Here is a 19,805-nt window from a genome sequence, read left to right on the forward strand (position 1 = left end):
GATCCTAAAATTGGACCCGAATCATTTTCTGGGTCGGATCTGGGTTTACCAAACGGACCCGACCCGATCCGAATGGACCCGAAGAGAGAGAGAGGAGAAAAGCAAAAAAAAGTCTTTTTTTTTCTTTTTTTTTCTTTTGTTTTTGGCGTGGGTTGTGGTACTGTTGGTCAGTGTGGGAGGATAGCAAGTTAGCAACAAGCATAGGTTCACAGAATCCAAAGGAACGTCGGCCTGTCAGGATTCTCTCTTGATCTATTACACTGTTGAGACCTCAAAGTGTCTTGGTAGCTGCCGTTTTTTTTTTTTCCTTCTGTTTTTTGGTTTTTGTTTCTTTTAACTTTTGAAGGGAGAAAGTGAGGGAACACTGCAACTGAATATGGGTCATGTGCCAGTTTTCTGTAATGGAATTGGATTTTGGAAGAAGGTCTGGGATTTTTTTTGTCCTCGTGAGAGGGGAGCTGGGAGACACCGAGTTCCGTCCAATCAGTCATATAGATAAAAAATAGTGTGATATGAAATTTGGCTTGTAGACCGACTTAGTTAGTAAGTCATGGGTCATTTGTTCTGACTGGAGCTCAATTGCAAGTCTTTCAAGTCATGGGTCACCCAGCACCTCATAATTATGATATGATCAAATTAGATTTGCCCAAATTTTTTTCCAAAAGCACTAAAAAATTGGACCCGATCGGACCCGAACCCGACCCGAATCAGACCCGGACCCGACCCGGACCCGACTCGGACCCGACCCGACCCAACCCGATCTTCAACCGGGTCGGGTCCGGGTCCAAAATTGGGACCCGAACAAAAAAACGGGTCGGATCGGGGTCACCTAGGATCCGACCCGACCCGACCCATTTGCACCCCTACCCACAATAATAAAAAATACGTGGGCAATTAAGCAACAGATTTACGTCTTGCGCAGCGTACAAAATAACTCTCTACTGAAACAATGGAAAAAAAATTTAGTTTCCTCTCTTTCCCTCAAAAAAATAACGGAAAACAAGTTTCCACGTTAGCATTCAGTAATCACATAACTCGTATTGCAGAGGAGTGCATGCACACAACTCTTTTTTTTTTTTTTCACTTACCCTCCGCAACGCTATATCCCATTTGCATTCGTTGGTCTAGGTCACTATCTGGTCCAACCCAATGTCTTCAAATCCGAGTGTTCGGACAAGTTTTTACAAGCCATTCTCAGCCCAAAAGCCGAATATAAACGGAACGGGCTAGCGTCTGTACTTATGGAGAAGTCTGAGTTTGTGGGCTTTAGATAACTCTGACCGATGATTGCTAATGGACAACGGCGGAGAACAAATTCTTGCTGACTGAATTGATTAAGCTATGAAGCATATAGATGGGAAATGATCGATGGAACTCCCATCAATATTCTCAAAAGCAATAAATATAGGATAATATTGTTGAGCGCATCCTGTGTCGCCGTAGAAGAGATCCAGAGCCCAAAAGACCACTACGTGGCCCACGGAATCGCATGATATATTGATGCAGTTCTGTGAATTGTCAGCGACCAGTCCAGTAAGTCTTATATAAATTTTTTTTTTTCACGAATACCCTCTTAAAAATTTAAATTTATATGAATACTTTCTTAAAATTTATATTTATTTCTGTACCCTCATAAAATGTCGTTTTTACACAAATACCCATAATATAACGATTTTTCTAACCCCTTTAATAAAAACCATATTTATTTTAATTAAAAATAAAATAAAATTTTGAAATTATATTTTTGTTCTCTATCACAATCATCTTATAAATATTTTTTTTATATCTACCTATTAAGAATATTTTAGTCATTTTAATTTAAAATCGTTAATTTTTTAACGGCGTTAGATGACATGGATACATATGCAAAAATAAGGATAAAAAATGGTACAATAATAAAACAATGTTTTACGAGAATATACAGGTAAATATCAATTTTGGAAGGATATCCATGTAAAATTTAATATTTAGATGAATGTTCATGTAAAAAATTCTATAAAAAAACAACCGTATGGTCCGTATCACTTTATGTAACCATTTTTTTTAAAAAAAACCAGAACTGTCATTAATGTGCCAGTGAGAGTTTTAGTAGGATGCTCTCTCTGAACCGTGAATTGTAGGGATGGAGATAAGTTAATGGTGGTGGGGTGGAACTCAAGTGAGACTTCTGTGATGTCAGAAATATATTCTATGGCAATATCGTCAGCAATGTTAGCGTTGCAGTTATTGTCATCCAAAGGCCACGAGAGGTAGAGGATAATTGTAGGAAGTTTGGCTCGGCTTCACGCCTATGCTGTTCTTTTCGTGAGCAGGCCCACATAATTCTTCAACAACAGGAATTCGCGTGTTGCAGTATCAGGTATGGAGCCATTTCGCAGTGCAGCTTTTTATAGGTGGAATCATGGACGGCAGTGATTACACCTGCTTCAAAGAATTATGCACTAAGAGATGTGCAGAAAAACGGTAACATCGAAGGCCAGATTGATTGATGAAGGAATCTGGAAGAATCCCAAAGCTGAAACTTATTAGAATATTAGACCAAGAACAGAGCGAGGTGACTTCAGGAAAGATTAAAGAGACCAGTCCTGGCTTGTCTGACTGGCATCAAGAATAAAGCAACGCAAAAAGCCTTTACGATACTCTCAAAATTAAATGCCATTCCAGGAGAAGAAAAATGGTATAAAGAAACCTGGAGATGGCGGTCCCGACAACTGCTTGGATGGAATTGAGCTTCTTAGCATTTACACCTGATTCCACGTACAATACCAACAAGTCAACATATACTTCATCAGAATTACCCAAGTTAAAACTATAAGAGCTTAAGTATTTATTGAAATGCTAGATATTGATTGCAATATTATTTTAAATGAAAATAGTTGGCCAAATAGCAAGGATGATATTAAAATACATGTACAATTTCATTTTTTGTGGATAACCTTCTTTACCATATGAAAAAAAAATAAAACGAACTTGAAGTGAGATTTGTGATTCCATAAAACATAGAAAAGGGAGTGAAAAAGTTGATGTCATATCGAGCCAAGATGCCCTTGTAGTCAAAACATCCATGCTTTCACATAGTTATGCATGCGAGGTAAAGAAAAAGGTATGCCTGATGGCAAAACGATACATGCATGTGATGAATCTTGATTTTGTTGCAACACTCAAACTATCAATAAGGTTGCCGGAAAAAAATAAATGATGTAGAAGTCAATGAGGAATTCTTGGCCTAAACCCTGTCAGACGAATTATTTACGTACAGCCAAACTAAATCATAGGATCATAATTGATCAATCCAGGGCAAATGGTCCGGGCACCAAGGTGACAACAAATCAAACTAATACTATGCAAAATATGATTACACATTTCGTGCTGCAACAATTAGAAGACACCATGCTCCAAAAGATTGTGCTATAACAATTCCACTTAACAAGTTAAAAACATCGTGTATAAGCATTCATCCAATCAAAATCTTTGCCCTAGCCCCTAGCTGATAACACATCGAAATGTTTTATCTGACTAGTCTGAGAAGAATTATCCAACCGAGAAATATTCTTTCCATTTCTCCTGTAAAATGCCTGATCTTGTATCTGCAGAGTTTCAGTTCTGAAAGCCACTTGATGTACCTGTAGAAAAGCAAGCATACTTGCAGCAAATATAGCAGCATTCCCTAATACACTGTCAATCCTTTCCGATCTAAATGACTTCTTGGCTAAAGCCAGACCAGAAATTAACATCTGCACCAAGACACGTGACCTTTTTCCTTCATGAATTTCTAAATTACCACCTGACTGATTCCTTGGCATCTCATAAAGGTTTTCTGGCGAGACAAAACGACCAGTATCATGCACATCTCCAACAAACTCCATAGCTTCTTCAATGACTTTGTACTTCTTTCCCTGATGATCAGCCAACCTCATTGCAAGGATAATGCGACTTTGCTCTAACCTTGCTATTGCAGCATCTCGTTCTGCTTGCTGCTGTGATTGTACAGTCTGTAGGGCAATGATACATGTAAACTTAATGTTAGAGACATCCCTAATATATTATAACCATATGCAGGTGTCTTGCGGCAAAATACAAGTTGCTCTAAATGTGATCAATAACTTTAAACAATAATTAGCAATAGGATGCCATTTGTGAATACATCTCTGAGAAGGATAGTGGTAAGTATTCTAGACTCAATTTTTTTGTGAAATTTGTTCGGAATTTTTAGAGAAGAACATCCCTGCCTAATGAGTTGCTTATTTGAAAACAACATTATATTGGATATGCATAAAGAACATCAAGGATTCCTCAAGCAATTATAAATCATTGGATGGATATACTAATAATGCTAATTGTGTTGCAACCAATCTGTCCCACTTCAATCTTGTTGGTATAAGAGCATATTGTCAGACAAAACCGAAATTCAGAAAACAATCTACTGACAATGTTCATGGTGTTGGTTAAAGAACAGAATATAACAGCAACTGAAAAACAATAAACTTTCTCGTGGACACAAGCCCTCTTGTCCTAAAACGTTTGCTGACAATAAACTGGGCTCTGTACAGAAAAGTGGCATGTTACAGTTTAAATGAACCACTAGTAAGAACATCAGAGTAACCCTGGGGGAATGTAAACGAGTGTCTAAATCTCTCCAACTAAAGATGGAGAAAGGAGATAGAATTCAACAGTCATCATAAAAATGAATTTGTAAATAGTGGAGCAAAATGAAACAGACTAGAATGAAAATCTCATGCTATTAATTAACCATGAATATAATCAGATAAGAAGACCCATTTACAAAACCTTTATCTGGATCAATACTTTTAGCATATATATAACTGGAGGTTAAGCAAGAAAATTCAAAGGAGGAATAACTTGACAGCATCAAGAAAATCATGGGAACTCTACAAATCTGTGGTTTTTGGCGGAGTAAACATGTGGACAGAAGTTCCTCAATGGGACACCATTCTTTAATTTCATCTTCCAAGTCCTACGAATATATAAGACCTGTTACACTTTTAGCCTGAGACCCACATCACAGGACTCACCCTCAACCAAATAAGGTCCAGACAACCAGATAATCAGGGTTGCTTTCTTCCTACTCTTTTTCTTTTTCACTTTATCTTTACACCAACAAAGTTTTGAACCTTGAACACTACTCTAATTATTAAAAAGAAAGAAAGAAAGAAAGAAAGAAAATCGAGAGTTTCTCTGCTAGGCATTCCATGAGAGAGCCAGCAACTTATTTTAGAAGTTTATAGCACTTGAAATCTCATCAAAACATATAACTACTTCTGATACCTAGTATATGAGTTGAGCAAAGGTCCCCTGCGTTGCTTTTTTCTTCTCCATGAGTAAATTGTTGACATTTTCCTTTCAGATAACACATTCATAAACATCTTTTGAAAAAAGAAATAACTCGTTGAAATAGAAATCATAAAAAAATGTAGGAGCTATATGGATCATGCACAAGTAATGAAGTGAGACAAAAAAAAGAGAGACATAAACAAACTTCAGATAACACATTCATAAATATCTTTTGAAAACGGAAATAAGCCATTCATATAGAAATTCGAAAAACATGTAGGAGCTTCTGTCCAAAAATGTTATGTGGACCATGCACAAGTAATGAAGTGAGACAAGAAAGCATAAACAAAGAACACCCCTGTCAATAGAATGTTAAATCAAATATGTCACAAAATTAAGAAGTTTGTGGATCAATGTCAACCAAAGACTTAAAAAAACTGAAAAGAAGTGTTATTTTTAACATTTTAGAAGCTAAAAATGTTTTCTCCCGTAAGAATTATTCTAGTTCTAAATGCCAATGATCCTTCCAGCACACAAGATGATTTTTTTCCCCAAAAAAACTCGTGAATTTATAAACCCCCGATCCCGTGAAAATATCATGAAAAGAGAAAAATAAAAGTATCTACGGATTATGATCACAAATTTACTCGTCTAAAAATAAGGCAGCAGCCAATTTATTCAAACGTCGGTTAGCCATAAAAATATAAGCCTTTTATTTTCCAACCACAGAACAAATCGAAACAGGCAAATAAGGAATCCAAACAAAAGAGAATTTTGAAGTAGCTCACGTGGAAGAACTCGAGCTGGTCCTCGAGATTCTCGAGGGCGGTCCGTATGGCGTTGAGGCTCCTCGCCTCCGCCATCGCCGCGTCCTCCTCCTCCTCCTCTCGGAAATCCTTCACGTAAACGAACCCGCTCTCGCCATCACCGCCCCCTCCGGCCGCCGGCGGAGGGTGCTTCTTCTCCCTGGCGGATTGGCTTAGGGCCTTCAGGGATTTGAGGAAGTGCGCCCGGGAGATGTCGTGGATGGCGTCGCTGATCTTGTCGTGGAGGTCCCAGATCCTGTCCAGCGCCACCTCCATCTCCATCTCCCATCTCATCGAGAACGATTTCTACGGTTAGGGTTAGGGTCTCAGGGTCGTCCTCTTTCCTTCGATTCGGGAGTCGGAGGACACCTGGGAGACGCTTCCGGAGAGACGAGGGAGGGAAAGGAACGAAAACGGAAACTGGAGTAAAAGCGGGGAAGTTTATAGTTTTAAGGGCGACATCTTAGAGGAACGAGGGCTCCATCGTAGGCTGTGATGTGGACCGTGTCATTTAATTAGTATATTTCGCCCACGTGAGCTGGTGCCCGGCGCCCACTCTCGAGTTGACGGCAAATTAATCGAGGCCTTTGGTCTTCGACACCTTTTTAAATTGAAGTCGGCAATGCGATTGCGGGCTCCGTGACACCCACAACGTTGGCTTGTTTAGCGGTGCAGATTATTTAATTTGTATTGCTATCTTGGTTGTTTTATCAATGATTTTGATTAAGGTCTTACCTTCTTTGGAGTTTTGAGGGTCTAGACATACTATAAAAGAAGGTTATTGCAGGTACAAAGCATAATAAACATTTTTTTATTAAAAAAAACTATATAGTATATACGAATATAATCATGGAGGTGGAGTATTCAACGGTGACCATAAATTGTGCACCTTCAAAGTTTGGTCCTATTGGCTTTACCAAACTTAAAATTAGAACTTGAGCTTCGTCTTAGGTTTATCTAATTCAAAAAATCCTTTTTTTTTCTTTCCTTTTAAAGAAATAACTAGAATGTGACAGCTAGAATTAGACCCACTAGGGTGCTCCTCCTCGGCCATAGATGCCACAATGGCAAGCTACAAATGGCATATTTGAACTTCACCAGTTACAAGAAAATTATTAAAAATTATTGCATAAACTTGAAAAGCTTTCAACTTTCCATGACCAATTAAGGGTATCAAATTGGTGAGGCTTGCTTCTATGTTAAATATTGTAAAAATCTATCAACTTTTACTATTATGATGGATCCCAATGAACAGAAGAAGAATAAAGAGAATCAAGAAGATAGGAAGAAGATGCAGCACATAGGCAGGCGAACTCATTCATAGTGGCCATAAACTACGTAGACATGATCATGAAGGTGGGACTCATTCAGAGTTTGGAGTTTGGTTGTATTGGCTTTACCGAACTTAGGGTTGAACGTGAGCTCCATCTTAGATTTATGTAATTCGATAAGTCCTTTTTTCCTTTTTCTTTTTAAAAAAACAACTAGAATTAAGCATGATTAAATTGAGTTGGAATGCATGGGCAGCTTGACCCACCAGGGTGCACCTTTTGATCCAACGTCATCTACAGCCAGATTTCTTGAATATTTAGAGCAATCGTATCTTTTCCTGGCCCTTGTATATGTCTCGAGCAAATGAGCATTCACATGCTATCCTGATTAAGTTACCAAAAGGTAACAAAAAGAGGTAAGATCCGGAATTTGGTTTCCCAGGCAAAATTCTTATAATTTGCAAGGAGTTAATGGGGACTTACCTCCACACTAATCAAAACAGAGGCGCCCATAAAAGATTTGCTAAAGCTTAAAACATTTGGACATCCAACATAGGTGCTATTTGGAAGCCCTCGTAATTTATCCGGGGAACAAGAGATGAAAGAAAGAGCGGCGCTAGAGGAAAAGAATCCAACGATCAGGAAAACGCTCAATTGGGCAATCCCCAAAAATTAGGATATTACATTCTTCTTAAAATATGCTTTTTCTTATATGGATAGGTAGAAATGGAAATACTCCTTTCTTGTTACTTCTAAAACTCACAACTTTTCGACCATGCATAGATTAAAACATATCTTGTTGCCAGATATATGCTTCGGCATCCAAACAGGTCATAATAAGTAATAAATATTGTTGGGGAAAAAATGGACCACTCCACAAGTACAATTAAAGCACCCAAATCCGACAGCAAGTTTAACCTCATGCAGGAGCCCAGAAGACCGAGCTCAAGCAGACCGAGCCCAGAAGACCGAGCTCACGCAGGCCGAGCTCATGCAGGCCGAGCTCATGCAGGCCGAGCCCAGAAGGCCGAGCTTCGAAGACCGAGTTCGTTGTCCACATGTTGCGGCCACACCCTGCAGCGTACTATGCTTTGCTTGCCGGCCACAACACGACACATCAACCAGGGACCATACTCTGCTATGACTGTCAACCATTAAATGCGCGCAATCGCCACGGACCTCCAGCCTACTCAAAGTCTCAGGCCCTCCACGGCAACCAATTGACTCACTCAACTACGTCCGGTCACCCACAACAACTCATTGGCTCCGTTCTATCCCTCCACGGCAATGCATTAATTCACACGATCGTGCTCAATCATGACGGTAACTCATTTAATTCGTCTGGTCACATCACAGGTAATACTGTACCCCTCCTATAAAAGGGGATTTTACTTGATTCTAACTCTGGAACCTCCGCATGCAATATCTCTCTTTCTCCACTAAAGCCTCTTTCTGACTTAAGCATCGGATGGCTGGCGCCGGAAGCCCCGACCACCGGCTTTTTACAGGTCCCCCAGAGGACGCAGCCCGCCGACGTACCACAAGCACCGGAGCTCTTCCTTCTCGGCCAGTGGTCACCCCCGGGTCCAATTTCCAGCAACAAATACAAATCGAGGAACAATAAATTAATTATAAGATTTTTTTTTTCATGGAATACATACATATATATAATGGTTACATACCAAAGGTTAGATAAGCTCATCAAATATGATAAAAAGTATGGGCAAATAGTAGTTAGATGATGTGTTATTTGAAGGCCTACAAAATCATTGCAATGGCTATTATAGTTCTTTTTCTTAATAGAAACATTTCATTATAGTTTTTGAAATTCTATGTTGTATCCATTTGTCCAAAATAAAGTCCAAAGCTCCCCGGCAAATCATTCTAATCATCACATTACTCAGCACATATTTCATCAATTAATTTCTCATGAATTTTAAGCCAGCTAACGAATTTGATAGTTTGATTGGACTTGATTTTTAAAGTTGCATATGGAAATACGCAAGTAACCAAGTCTCTTTCCAACAAAATTTGTTTTCACTTTACCAAGCGGGTCACCTACAACGAAGGTCCTTGCATTGGGCCTGTCTCGATAGAAAGAAGGGTTGATGGGGATCCTCTAGCCTTGTTTGCCGCAATTTGATCTGTGGAACCAGACGCATCACGCCCCAAATGTCAATAATTAGGATCACGAGATTCGCGAACAAGTAGTTAAGCTATTTTCATATCTGCTGATCGGGGCAATTAGGATGTCTATTTCAAGTACACACGTTTTTCTTATCTGCTGATTTAGTTAGTTACGATATTCTTTTCAAGCATGTCGAGATCGTGCCAAAACTTTACCAAATATGCTGATTGTTTGGAAATTTAATTAATAATTGATTTTGGTAGATACGTGTCATCGTCTGGTTGGCAGTCTGAACTATCAGGCGAGATTTTAGAGAAAGCGAATCTAGGTTACATCAGTTTCTATTATTATTCAAAATTTAGTTTGTTATGTCCTATATCTTCCACTCTTAGTTTGTTTAATAGTTTGTGTGGTACCAAGATTTTTTTTATACTCTTTTTATTTGTTTAGTTTGTATACCAAAAGAAAAATTGCAGCTTTATTCGACCCGATCTACCCAACCTACCCCGTCTATCTCTATCATCCCACCCTACCCTAATGTAAGTATAGGATAGGTACAGATAATGGTTTATCCGATCCATTCATTCCTAATTTGTTGCCATCTCTTCAACTATTTTTCTTACTTTTTATGTCGATACACCTTGGTATGAGTCGGCATACATCTGGGTATAGGTCGATACATGATGGTATAGGGTTTCCAGTTGGCACGGCACGGCGGATGTGGACGGTGACCGGCATGTGCAGCGTAAAACATGCCCCGTATGGGGATCCGACTTGTCCAATTGGGATAAATCTTGGCGGTTACTTAGACCTGTAAATCTTGACTGTGACCTGAGGTTTTTCTTCAAACTGGCACCAGGTTTTCTTCACCCCCAAGTTTACCATCCACTGGTATTTGAAACGGCTAGGCCCAAGTTTACAATCCACTGGAATTTGGAAGCGGCGCCCGCTGCCTTTTAATCACGCCGAGGCGGGACTTGGGACGCAGAGACCACTCCCCAGTCTGTTCACCCCATTTCTCTTCGATCGCCTAGAGTTTTCTTGGAACTCATCTCTTCTCTGATTCTCTATTCTTCGCCGCCCTTCCGTCGTCTAGTCTTTAATCATGGAGTCATCGACGACGCCCGAACCCGTCTGCGCGAAGGAAGCCCTGGATCTGCTCAACTGCACCATCGAATCGCCCTTCGATCGGGAGAAATGCCTCCGCTTCTTGGACGCCCTGCGGAATTGCGTGCTCGAAAAGGTCTCAGTCGAACTTTTTCTTGATTCTTTTTAGTACGATTCTTCTTTAGTCGAATCAATGATTATTTCGGCTTCTTTTTATCGTTGATCAATAAGTTATATCACCTTTGCCGTTTTTGATGCGAATTTTTTTTGGTGCATTTGAATCCATGGCTGGCTTGTTCTTGCTTTCTTGTTAATCCGATGCTATCATATCAGGAATACGCTTCCCAGCTCTTGATGCAATTAAAAGGTTTATTTTATTTAATGTTTTAAGAATTTTTCCGATGTTCTTTTTGATAGACTAGGGGCTTGCTAGTATTGGAGAGATAGTTAGGACGATCAGGAAATCTAGGGTTTTGTCTAACATCATGTTGTGTTGCTCTATGGATCTACAGACATCTGTGTTTATGCCTTAAAGGGTATATCTTTGTTGCTGCACATCTGTATCTCAGTGACGCAAGGGATAGATAATTAAGTAGTCGAAACTTGAAACTGATCTATAAGATTAGAAATGTAGGTTAGCTGTGTTCTTGGTTGTTTGGGATTGGTAGCTTATTGGTGGAATTGATGTTCTTGATCCCTGTAGTATTTTGGTAGTTAGCTGATCAACCATGTGGGGGAAAGTCTTGTGACGAATGTGCTCCCTTAAATATCCCGTTAAAGCTATACTTATTAGTAGTCTCATTTGTTCTATTACCTGTGCCACTAGAAGATTGATGTTCCCGATTTTTTGTTCATGGATGATAAGAAACTAGCTAGAGAAAGAGAAGAGAATAAACTAAACATAGGTGATTATGATAGACATATACAAAACTTCTGGGTGCTTGGGCATGCTATCTCCCACATATGTCATGCCTTAACTCATTAACTGAAATAAAAAGATGATAGAAAATTTCATTGCAAGGCTAAACTTTGTTCAAAAAAGGCTGTTTGAGAAAACTGATTCTCTCACAATTGAAAATTAAAAGATATCATCAAAGTTTCACCCAGGTCTAAAATTTGTTGGAGTGGCTGTTGGGAAAGCAGCTTGTCTCTGAAAGTCACAATATATAGGAAGTTGTTACCCAAAGAGTTCAAAGGTGGGGTTCAACATGTCTTGGTTGAAGCTCTCAGCCTTTCCCTGGAACATTGCTTAAACATGGAAAGTCGATGACCATCTCCTCTTCTCTACATATCAGATGTCTAAATACTGGTCCCACATGAAAGAAGAGGCTTTGAAAAATCATTTCATAGAACAAGCTTACTCAGTTAATCCGTTGTAGTCTGCTCCAAGTATAGTAAGTTTGTTTGTGATATTAGTTGATGGGGCAGGGGTGCCATCATGTGGTGCAGCTTGCTCTTGATGTAAGCTCAATATTTAGGCCCTATATCATGCATATTTGTAGAGTAAGGTTCAATATATCTTGGTTGAAGCTATCAGCACCTGACCGTATGTAATATTCTTTCCAAAGTAGAATTTCCATATGGTTGCCAGATCCTTGTGCTCCATTCTCTCCTACTGGTATCATTGTTGTTATAATAGTCATAATTGAACTAATCCTCTCCTCTGAGTCCTTTGTCCCGATGGTTTTATGCTGATGAATATTACAGTTATGTGCTTTACATGTTTGTCATTTTGGCCAAAAGTGAATGAGTAAAGATTATTATTTAGTATTCATCTGGTGAACCTTGGAAAAATGCTAATCGTTACAAAAATATGATTTTTTTTTTTTTTTTGCATTCTAGCTCATAGTTAAGATATTTTTACACATCACTGCTTATTAGTGATGTTCAGTTCTTTTTACTTGATTGCTCATATTATTTTGCCCTCTTTTTTACTTTGTCCTTGGAATCCATATCTTTATCATACGAGCAAAAGGTTATCGTCTTTGCTAGTAGTCTTGCTACCCCCTCCCACAAAAAAAACCCGCTCTTTTCTTTCCATCATGGATCCTTCTCTTTGTATGGCAAACCCAACCCCCCCCCCCCCCCCCCCCTCCCCTTGTTCGGTCAATATTTGTTGAAGCCATTAACTCTGGTAACCCTTGTATTTGCTATCTCTCTCATTTGACTTCTCAATAAGTGTCCCTCATGCATTTCTGATGCATAATTTTGTTTTTCCAACATCTAGAACTCCTATTATTTCTAACTGTAGGTTAGGATGCATACAATTCAGCGGACTTCATAGCATGCCAGTGATCATTTTCGTACTACTTGAAAAAATGAAGGCTCTTTGGCTGTCTCTTAATTAATAAGACTAAATTAAGTGCTTCTAGTGTGCGGACCTTCTTGCATCAACCTATTCATTCAGGGCTTAGATGAAGTAGACCTTCTTCTCACCACCAGATGGCATTGTTTTTGATTCTTATTGTTTTTGGCAAGTCTGTCAATTGTTTTAGGCTGATATAATAACAGTATTTTGGAGTAGGAACATTTTGAAAATATTGCTTCCTCGGTGTCATGAGATGAAACCAAGCTAAGCCAATAAAACGATCAACATTACGTTTCATCTTCTATATTTTGCTTCATGCATGGCATTGGATGTTTTCTTATATATGTAATTTGATAAAGTTATAGAACATGAAGATAGAAGGTAAATGACACACACAGGGGTTACTGGAGCAGAGAAAGAGAAGTGCTGATTCTCAGCAAGTTGTTATCATGACTTTGCCACTGCAGTTCTTTTTAGTAGATAATTGCTAGGCCTTGGGTGACTCATTAATCAAGCATCTTTGATTATAATCATACCCGTCTTTTGGAAACTAGAAACTTGTTTTGGTGCAGTTGAGCGATTTGGTGATTTATCCTTAAAGGCACTATGGCTTATGGTTGGAAAAATTCAAAATTGATGCATTGATATTCCGAGCACCTGTCATTTCTTTTTCTTACTTTACGCTGCAATTGAAGGTGTTGATTTTATTGACATGTGAATCTGATATGATAAACATGAATGCTTTTTCTTTAGTGAACTTCTCCATGACATTTTTTTTTCATCTATATACCTTTACATTATATGGTGCAAATTGATTTACCTTGTTTTGCCAATTCTTTAATCCAAACTCGTGTTCTTCTAGTTTTGCTATTAATTGAACTATAGGTTTGCTTATGTCTATATATTTTTTCTTTTTGTCCAGAAAGTGAAGAAGTTTTCATTGGCTGGACAGAGCCATGCAGCGGAAGTTCCCAAAAGCAAGGAGAACCGCTGAATATCCCTGATAGGACCAACAGTAGAAAATCTTGCATTTTTCTCCCTGACTGATTTTGTTGTCATATTATGAGCGTTGGATGAGGTGCATTGGTGGGTTTGTCGCAACCAAAGGGAAAATCAAGAGAAATTTTGTAATTGTACAAGTAATTTGCTTACTACTACAAATCTCTTTCTTCTGACTTATTTCAGTTAGTTCCTTTTTTCGATCATGAAGATATTGCTGTCTATGCAGCAATATCTCTGAAACTTGGATACCGTGCAATGCTTGTTAATGATTTTGGTTTAGGGCATCAGTTGTGAATTTTGGTTGTTATTTTTCTGTATTTTTCTAAATTGAGGTGATAATGTTCAAACATATGGTCTTGGAAGGTGATCATCCTAACTGTTGATCCTTTATTCGTCATCTTCTTTCTGTAAAGAAAAGGTATTTTCCCCCCTCTTTTTTGATAAACAAACATGTAGTCTTTTAAGGGTTTGTTTGGATGTCTGGCAACTTGATGTCAATTGCCTCAGATTCCCTAATGATATTGGAATTTACTTAAAAAAAGGGTTCAGTGTGTTGATGATCTTATGTTTGTTTAGGTATTTTGTAATGATTAGTGTTGGGGGGAATAAAGTTTTCCCCCAAATGACATAAATGCCCCTAAGAAGCCGTACAACCTCCGACCCCGGACAGCCGAAATCAGCGTCCGACCTCGGAACGCTCGGCCACAAGACGACCGACCCCGAAACCTCCGACCTAAGAGAAACCCCGATGTCCGAGGACCGTACTCTAACACCCCTCCGGCATTTATTGCGCATGGCCGCTGTAATCTTCCGGCACACTCAACAATAAATGCGGATCTCCGGCTTACTCCATAATAAATGCGGATCTCCGGCTTACTCCACCAATAATGCGGATCTCCGGCTTACTCCATAATAAATGCGGATCTCCGGCTTACTCCATAATAAATGCGGATCTCCGACTTACTCCACAATAAATGCGCATGGCTCCTGACATCTACGAATCCCCAGCTCTCCACGGCAAATCGACCCAGCAGGGTCTAGTCGACTATGATAAGTCTCTGATCTCGGCCATACCGCCGACATCAGTGCAATGATTCGCCTGACCGAGCGCCGACCTGAACAACATGCCAAGCCGTACTACGGCCTCGCCCTGTTACATCACAGGTAAACCGACCCCCGCATATAAAAGGGAGCCTTGGCCTCCCAAGAGGGGATTGGAACATTCATACACCCAAAAATCACTGTTTATCTCCTTCTCCCCACTATTTGCCCCCTCCCTGACTTGAGCGTCGGAGGGCCGGCGCCGGAGAACCCGGCCACCGGTTCGTGTGCAGGCACCCGGACGGAGGACGCCGCCAGCCAACGGATCGCCGCCCCGCTGCGAGGACCTGCTGTTCCTTCTCTCCGACCGCCCCGGACGGAGGACGCCGCCAGCCGACAGACCGCCGCCCCGCCGTGAGGACTAACAGTCGTTCCCTCTCCTCGATCGAAGATTGCCCCCGGGTCCAATTTCCAGCAACAGTTGGCGCTAGAGGAAGGGCCCGAGTAGCAGTCATGAAGTTGAGAAGTAAGGGAACCTCTAACGTCTCCCGGCGTCCCCCGCAAAGTCCTGGACACTCCGTCCAGAATTCTCCAACTCCGGCTGACTGATAGTCAACTTTAAAGACCACGCAATAGCACGTATCTGGTAGGATAGTGATTACGGGTATCGATCCACAGGGATTGGGGTATAGTTGTTTTTCTTAAAATAAAAATATTTCAAATGATGAATTTGTGAAGACTATTAAACTAAACAATTCAATAAAAGAAAATGCAATTAAAGGGATATCAGTTTGGGAGAACCTAGGGCAAGGAATTCACCACTAACATCGGAACAAGGGTTATTTATATTTTATTTCGTTCTTGGATTAACATGCAAATTGGCTACAAGCCTAATAAGCATTTAAATAAAAATTCACAAAAGTAATTTGGGCATAATCCATCTTCGGTTGGCATGAAATGTCTACCCTAATCTAAGGTGGCAGCACATCGCATCTTCCCTAAGCATAGACTATCTTATATTTACTTAGTGATCATGAAGAACAGTTGTACGAACATCATACTTAAAATCACAGAAATTAAATATGATTCAAAAGAAGATATCCATTAAAAATAATAAGTTCATACAACTCCAAGAACATAAAATAAAAACATAAAATTCTTATCCCTTTGTTAGGGCTGCATCCAGCCCTAAAGAGAAGATCAGCCCTGCATGGAGTTGGAGACGGCAGCAGCAGCACAGCAGCGGGCTTCCATCTCTTCCTTTCGCCGGCTTCCTCTCCCTCTTGAACTTCTATGGAAATTCATTCCCGAAATACCCAAAAGTTCTCTCTCCCCTTTTATTCTTCTTCTTCCCGTGGGATGTGGCCTCCGAGTGATGATGGGAGCAACCCCCGGTGGGGGAAAAGGGAATGCCCCCTCGGTGGGGGAAGAAGGATTGATCCTCTTCTTGGTTCACGCTGGGCCTTTTATAGGCTGCACCGCCCCCTCGCTCCTCCTCTCTTTCTTCACGTGCGTGGGAGGATAAGGTCGTTGAAGATTGATCTGATCCGCCGTTGGGAAGAGGGTGATGATCCAGAAGAGGCCAACGCCGAGACTGTTGACGTGGATTCCGGGGAGATGCTTACAGCTGAAGGAGTTGCTTGGATAAAGATGTATCTCGAAAGACGTTGGATTTGCTGGTGATGTGGAGCAGGGGATGCTTGGAGTTGATCACGGAAAGGATGGAATCTGTGCTCAAACGTGGACGCGGCTGAATCTGGGAAGTTTGGACGCAGAAGGAGATAAGGATGCTGGGAGATTACTTGCAGTTGGTTGGGATCAATCCGATCCGAGCTCATCTGGGTTGAGATGCAGCCATTGGCTGGACGTGGAGGAATCCGGAAGAAACTGATAACGGATGCGGTTGAATGCTGGGATAAGGATTCGTGATGAGCTGCATCTGCTGGGATAATGCGGAGAAAATCTCGGACGCGGAAGGAGGATGAACTCTGTTCTGTTTCCTAAACAGGGGAAGAGGATGAATCTTTGATGGCTGGGATGAAGACGCGTGAAACAGGGGATGATTCATGGGATTCGGCAGCTCGGGCGTTGGGAGTGAAGGTGCTGGAAGCTTGATCTGCATCACGGGATGGCTCGCGGATGAGGTTGAGATTAATCCGGGAGTTTGGATGAAGCTCACGGTTGGGAACGGATGTCAAGTGATCTGGAACAGGGGAGAATAAGTTAGATGCCGTGTTTGCTGGTCCGTGAGGCTCGGGAGGATGGAGTCGGGATGAGCTGATGATGCTTCAACGAGGTGGAGATGAAGACGTTGAGGAAATCTCGGCTGGGCGTGGGAGAATCAACATGGAGGGGATCTAGCGGGAGAAGCTGGGAGCTAGCTGGTTCGGATTTAATTTAACAAAGCCCTGTTCGTTGGAAGCGGGAGATCACCCACGGTCGGCTGGTTTTGCTGAGATTTGGAGCTATCCATGGAGGGTAGACAGATCCGTGGGTGGTTGGATCGATGAAGACTCGGGCTCTGTTTGAACTGCTCACGAGATGGGGAGAAGTTTGGATACGCTCGAGGTGTTCAATCGGCTCCGATGAAGATGGGAATGTTGTTCCGGGAGATGCTGGAACGTGAAGAAGATAAGGATGCTGATTTACCTGGGATTCCTTTTGACGTTGGGGATCCGATTAGATGCGGGATGAAGTTAGATCAACGAGGGAGGCTGGGTTGGTTTGGTAGAGATACGTGGAGAAAGATGGATACGGCTGAGAACACATGGGTTGTATCATGGGTGTTTGATACAGGGAATGTGATCCTATTTAGTTGGTTGGAACGTGTGGGAAGGGAATTAAGTGACTGATATGTGACACAGGGAAATTTTGTTGAGCCGAATGCAGGAAAGGACCAAGGGAGTTGGGATGAATCTAAAAGGGTCTTGATTTGCGGGGCTGCATGCGATTTGGGTTCAGAATGAATTTGACTTGACCTGCATACGTTAGATTCAACCAGTAAATTACCTTTAATAATTTATTAAAATGCAATGATGAAGGTAACACATTTTTTAGTTGAATTTATAAAATATATGAATTAAAATAATGATAAGTGCTATGAATAAGATATTAATTTATGCATTATTTAGCGCTTATCACACCCCCCAACCTACATTTTGCTAGTCCTCAAGCAAAATAAAAGCTAACTCACTTTCGCAGGAATCGCGATTGCATTTACCGTATGCAATAAGGCTTTAAACCCCTAGGTGGCCCTAGTGGACGAGTTTTGTCTCGTGAGGGTTTCCGGCTCAGATACCCACAAACTGCTGTCGAAAGAATTTATTTTATTATTTTATAAAATCTAATTTCAAATGCATAAGTGCTAAAAATTTCAAAAGCACACAAAGTTTTAATTACTAAGTCAGCCCAAATCCTAGGTCAAGATGCAACTTAAGTTGAAGTCATTAAGTTTCCGTTAGAGAGTTGTAAGGCTAATTTATACTTGGGTGCTCGGTGATATCTGGACCATACACAAGCTAAGGCTTTAGATCCCTAAAATACTGCTAAAGCTAGTAGTTTCCAAGAATTGGTCAGATAAGACCTAATCACTGATTCAAAATCATCCTATCTTGCAGGATTTCGAGAGTTGTGGATGTTTACTTTAATACCTCATGGGCTTTATCTGTAATATTCCAGTTTACTCGAATTTTTACAACGACGGCTTTCACACTATCGTCTTTTCCAAGGTCAATATTATTTTCTCTTTTTCTCTCTCTTTTTTTTTATTTATTTTTTTTATTTTTTTTATTATTTTTTTTATTATTTTTTTTTATTTTATATTTATTACGCACTTTTACTCTTGTAATGATTTCTCCATGTAACGAGCATTCAGTCAACACTCCCACACCAGATGGCATAAGGTGTTAGGCATCAAGACTCCCCTACGGACCTATGCTCGGATTCATCATTGCAAGCCCGCTGACCTTTGACAATAGGTAGCCTTTTCGATGTACCTGACTAAATTCACCTTTTTTTTTTTTAATAGTGAATTGGATAGGTATGATTCATCAGGACTCAAGGTTGCTACCAGACTTAACAACATAATGTTGAACCTAACCCTTAGAAGTGCAGGCCATGTGTGTTGTGAAATTTCAAAGTAAAAATTATCTTACAACTCGCTAAAAGAATATTTAATAAAAAGAACTCAAATTGACTTACTCCTGACTAGTTATTGGGCTTTTTAGATTTTATATACTTTGTGTGATTATCATTTCAGCACTAAGGCATAGAAATTAGGTTTTTTTTTTTTTTTTTTTTGAAATTCATTTTTTTTTTTTGAAATTCACTTAAAAATGTGAAAATGCGAAAAAATTTTCAAAAATTCGAATCCTATATCCCCCAACCTAGACCAGACATTGTCCTCAATGTTTTTTTTTTTTTGATGAATTTTTTTTTTGAATATTATATTATTATTTTTATTGTTTTATATATTTTTTTATTTTGGACGAAAATATGATGCATATGGAGGATAGAAGCATTTTACCGTAGTTGCATCAGTAATATGAGGACTCCTAAAAAATGCGATAAATAAATGTGCAAAAATAACATATGAGAATTGGGTTGCCTCCCAACAAGCGCTAAGTTTAACGTCTTCAGCCAGACGCATCAGGTGCAGTTAAGCATGTATTAATAGAAAAACACATCAATTCCTTATATTTGCCCTAAAATCACTAGACAGCTCCTAACTGATTTGAAGAGGGCACCTAAGCCTCCAATCCGGTCTAATGAACTTAGTTGACCAGGTAAGCTCCCAGGTAAGTGGAGGGGTCACGATGCGTTTGCAAAGGTCCCACTTAAAACCCACTTGC

General features: G+C 40.1%; 2 protein-coding genes across 2 annotated transcripts; one reads left to right on the forward strand and one right to left on the reverse strand.

The window, feature by feature from the left end:
• Positions 1–3,329: 3,329 nt before the first annotated feature.
• Positions 3,330–6,497, reverse strand: LOC103702936 (plastid division protein PDV1-like). Its single transcript, XM_008785578.5, has 2 exons — positions 6,081–6,497; positions 3,330–3,992 (listed from the first exon to the last, which is right to left on the reverse strand). The coding sequence occupies exons 1-2, from the start codon at positions 6,390–6,392 to the stop codon at positions 3,477–3,479; spliced, it is 828 nt and encodes a 275-aa protein (XP_008783800.3). The 5' UTR covers positions 6,393–6,497; the 3' UTR covers positions 3,330–3,476.
• Positions 6,498–10,352: 3,855 nt separating this feature from the next.
• LOC148703561 (Cox19-like CHCH family protein) lies at positions 10,353–14,117 on the forward strand. Its single transcript, XM_088722419.2, has 2 exons — positions 10,353–10,740; positions 13,835–14,117. Exons 1-2 carry the CDS (start codon positions 10,603–10,605, stop codon positions 13,904–13,906), a joined length of 210 nt encoding a protein of 69 aa, XP_088578545.1. The 5' UTR covers positions 10,353–10,602; the 3' UTR covers positions 13,907–14,117.
• The last annotated feature ends 5,688 nt before the right edge of the window (positions 14,118–19,805 follow it).

This window comes from Phoenix dactylifera, chromosome 5 (genome assembly GCF_051530095.1).
Source record: "Phoenix dactylifera cultivar Ajwa chromosome 5, Ajwa_hap1_PhDact_Kaust_v1.1, whole genome shotgun sequence".
Lineage (NCBI taxonomy): Eukaryota > Viridiplantae > Streptophyta > Magnoliopsida > Arecales > Arecaceae > Phoenix > Phoenix dactylifera.

Excerpts from the sequence above, each read along its gene's own strand:
- LOC103702936 (XM_008785578.5), bottom strand. The coding sequence starts at position 6,392 with ATGAGATGGGAGATGGAGATGGAGGTGGCGCTGGACAGGATCTGGGAC. Across the intron at positions 3,993-6,080 it reads ACCAGCTCGAGTTCTTCCAC|ACTGTACAATCACAGCAGCA; the intron begins GTGAGCTACTTC and ends ATTGCCCTACAG.
- LOC148703561 (XM_088722419.2), top strand. The coding sequence starts at position 10,603 with ATGGAGTCATCGACGACGCCCGAACCCGTCTGCGCGAAGGAAGCCCTG. Across the intron at positions 10,741-13,834 it reads GGAATTGCGTGCTCGAAAAG|AAAGTGAAGAAGTTTTCATT; the intron begins GTCTCAGTCGAA and ends CTTTTTGTCCAG.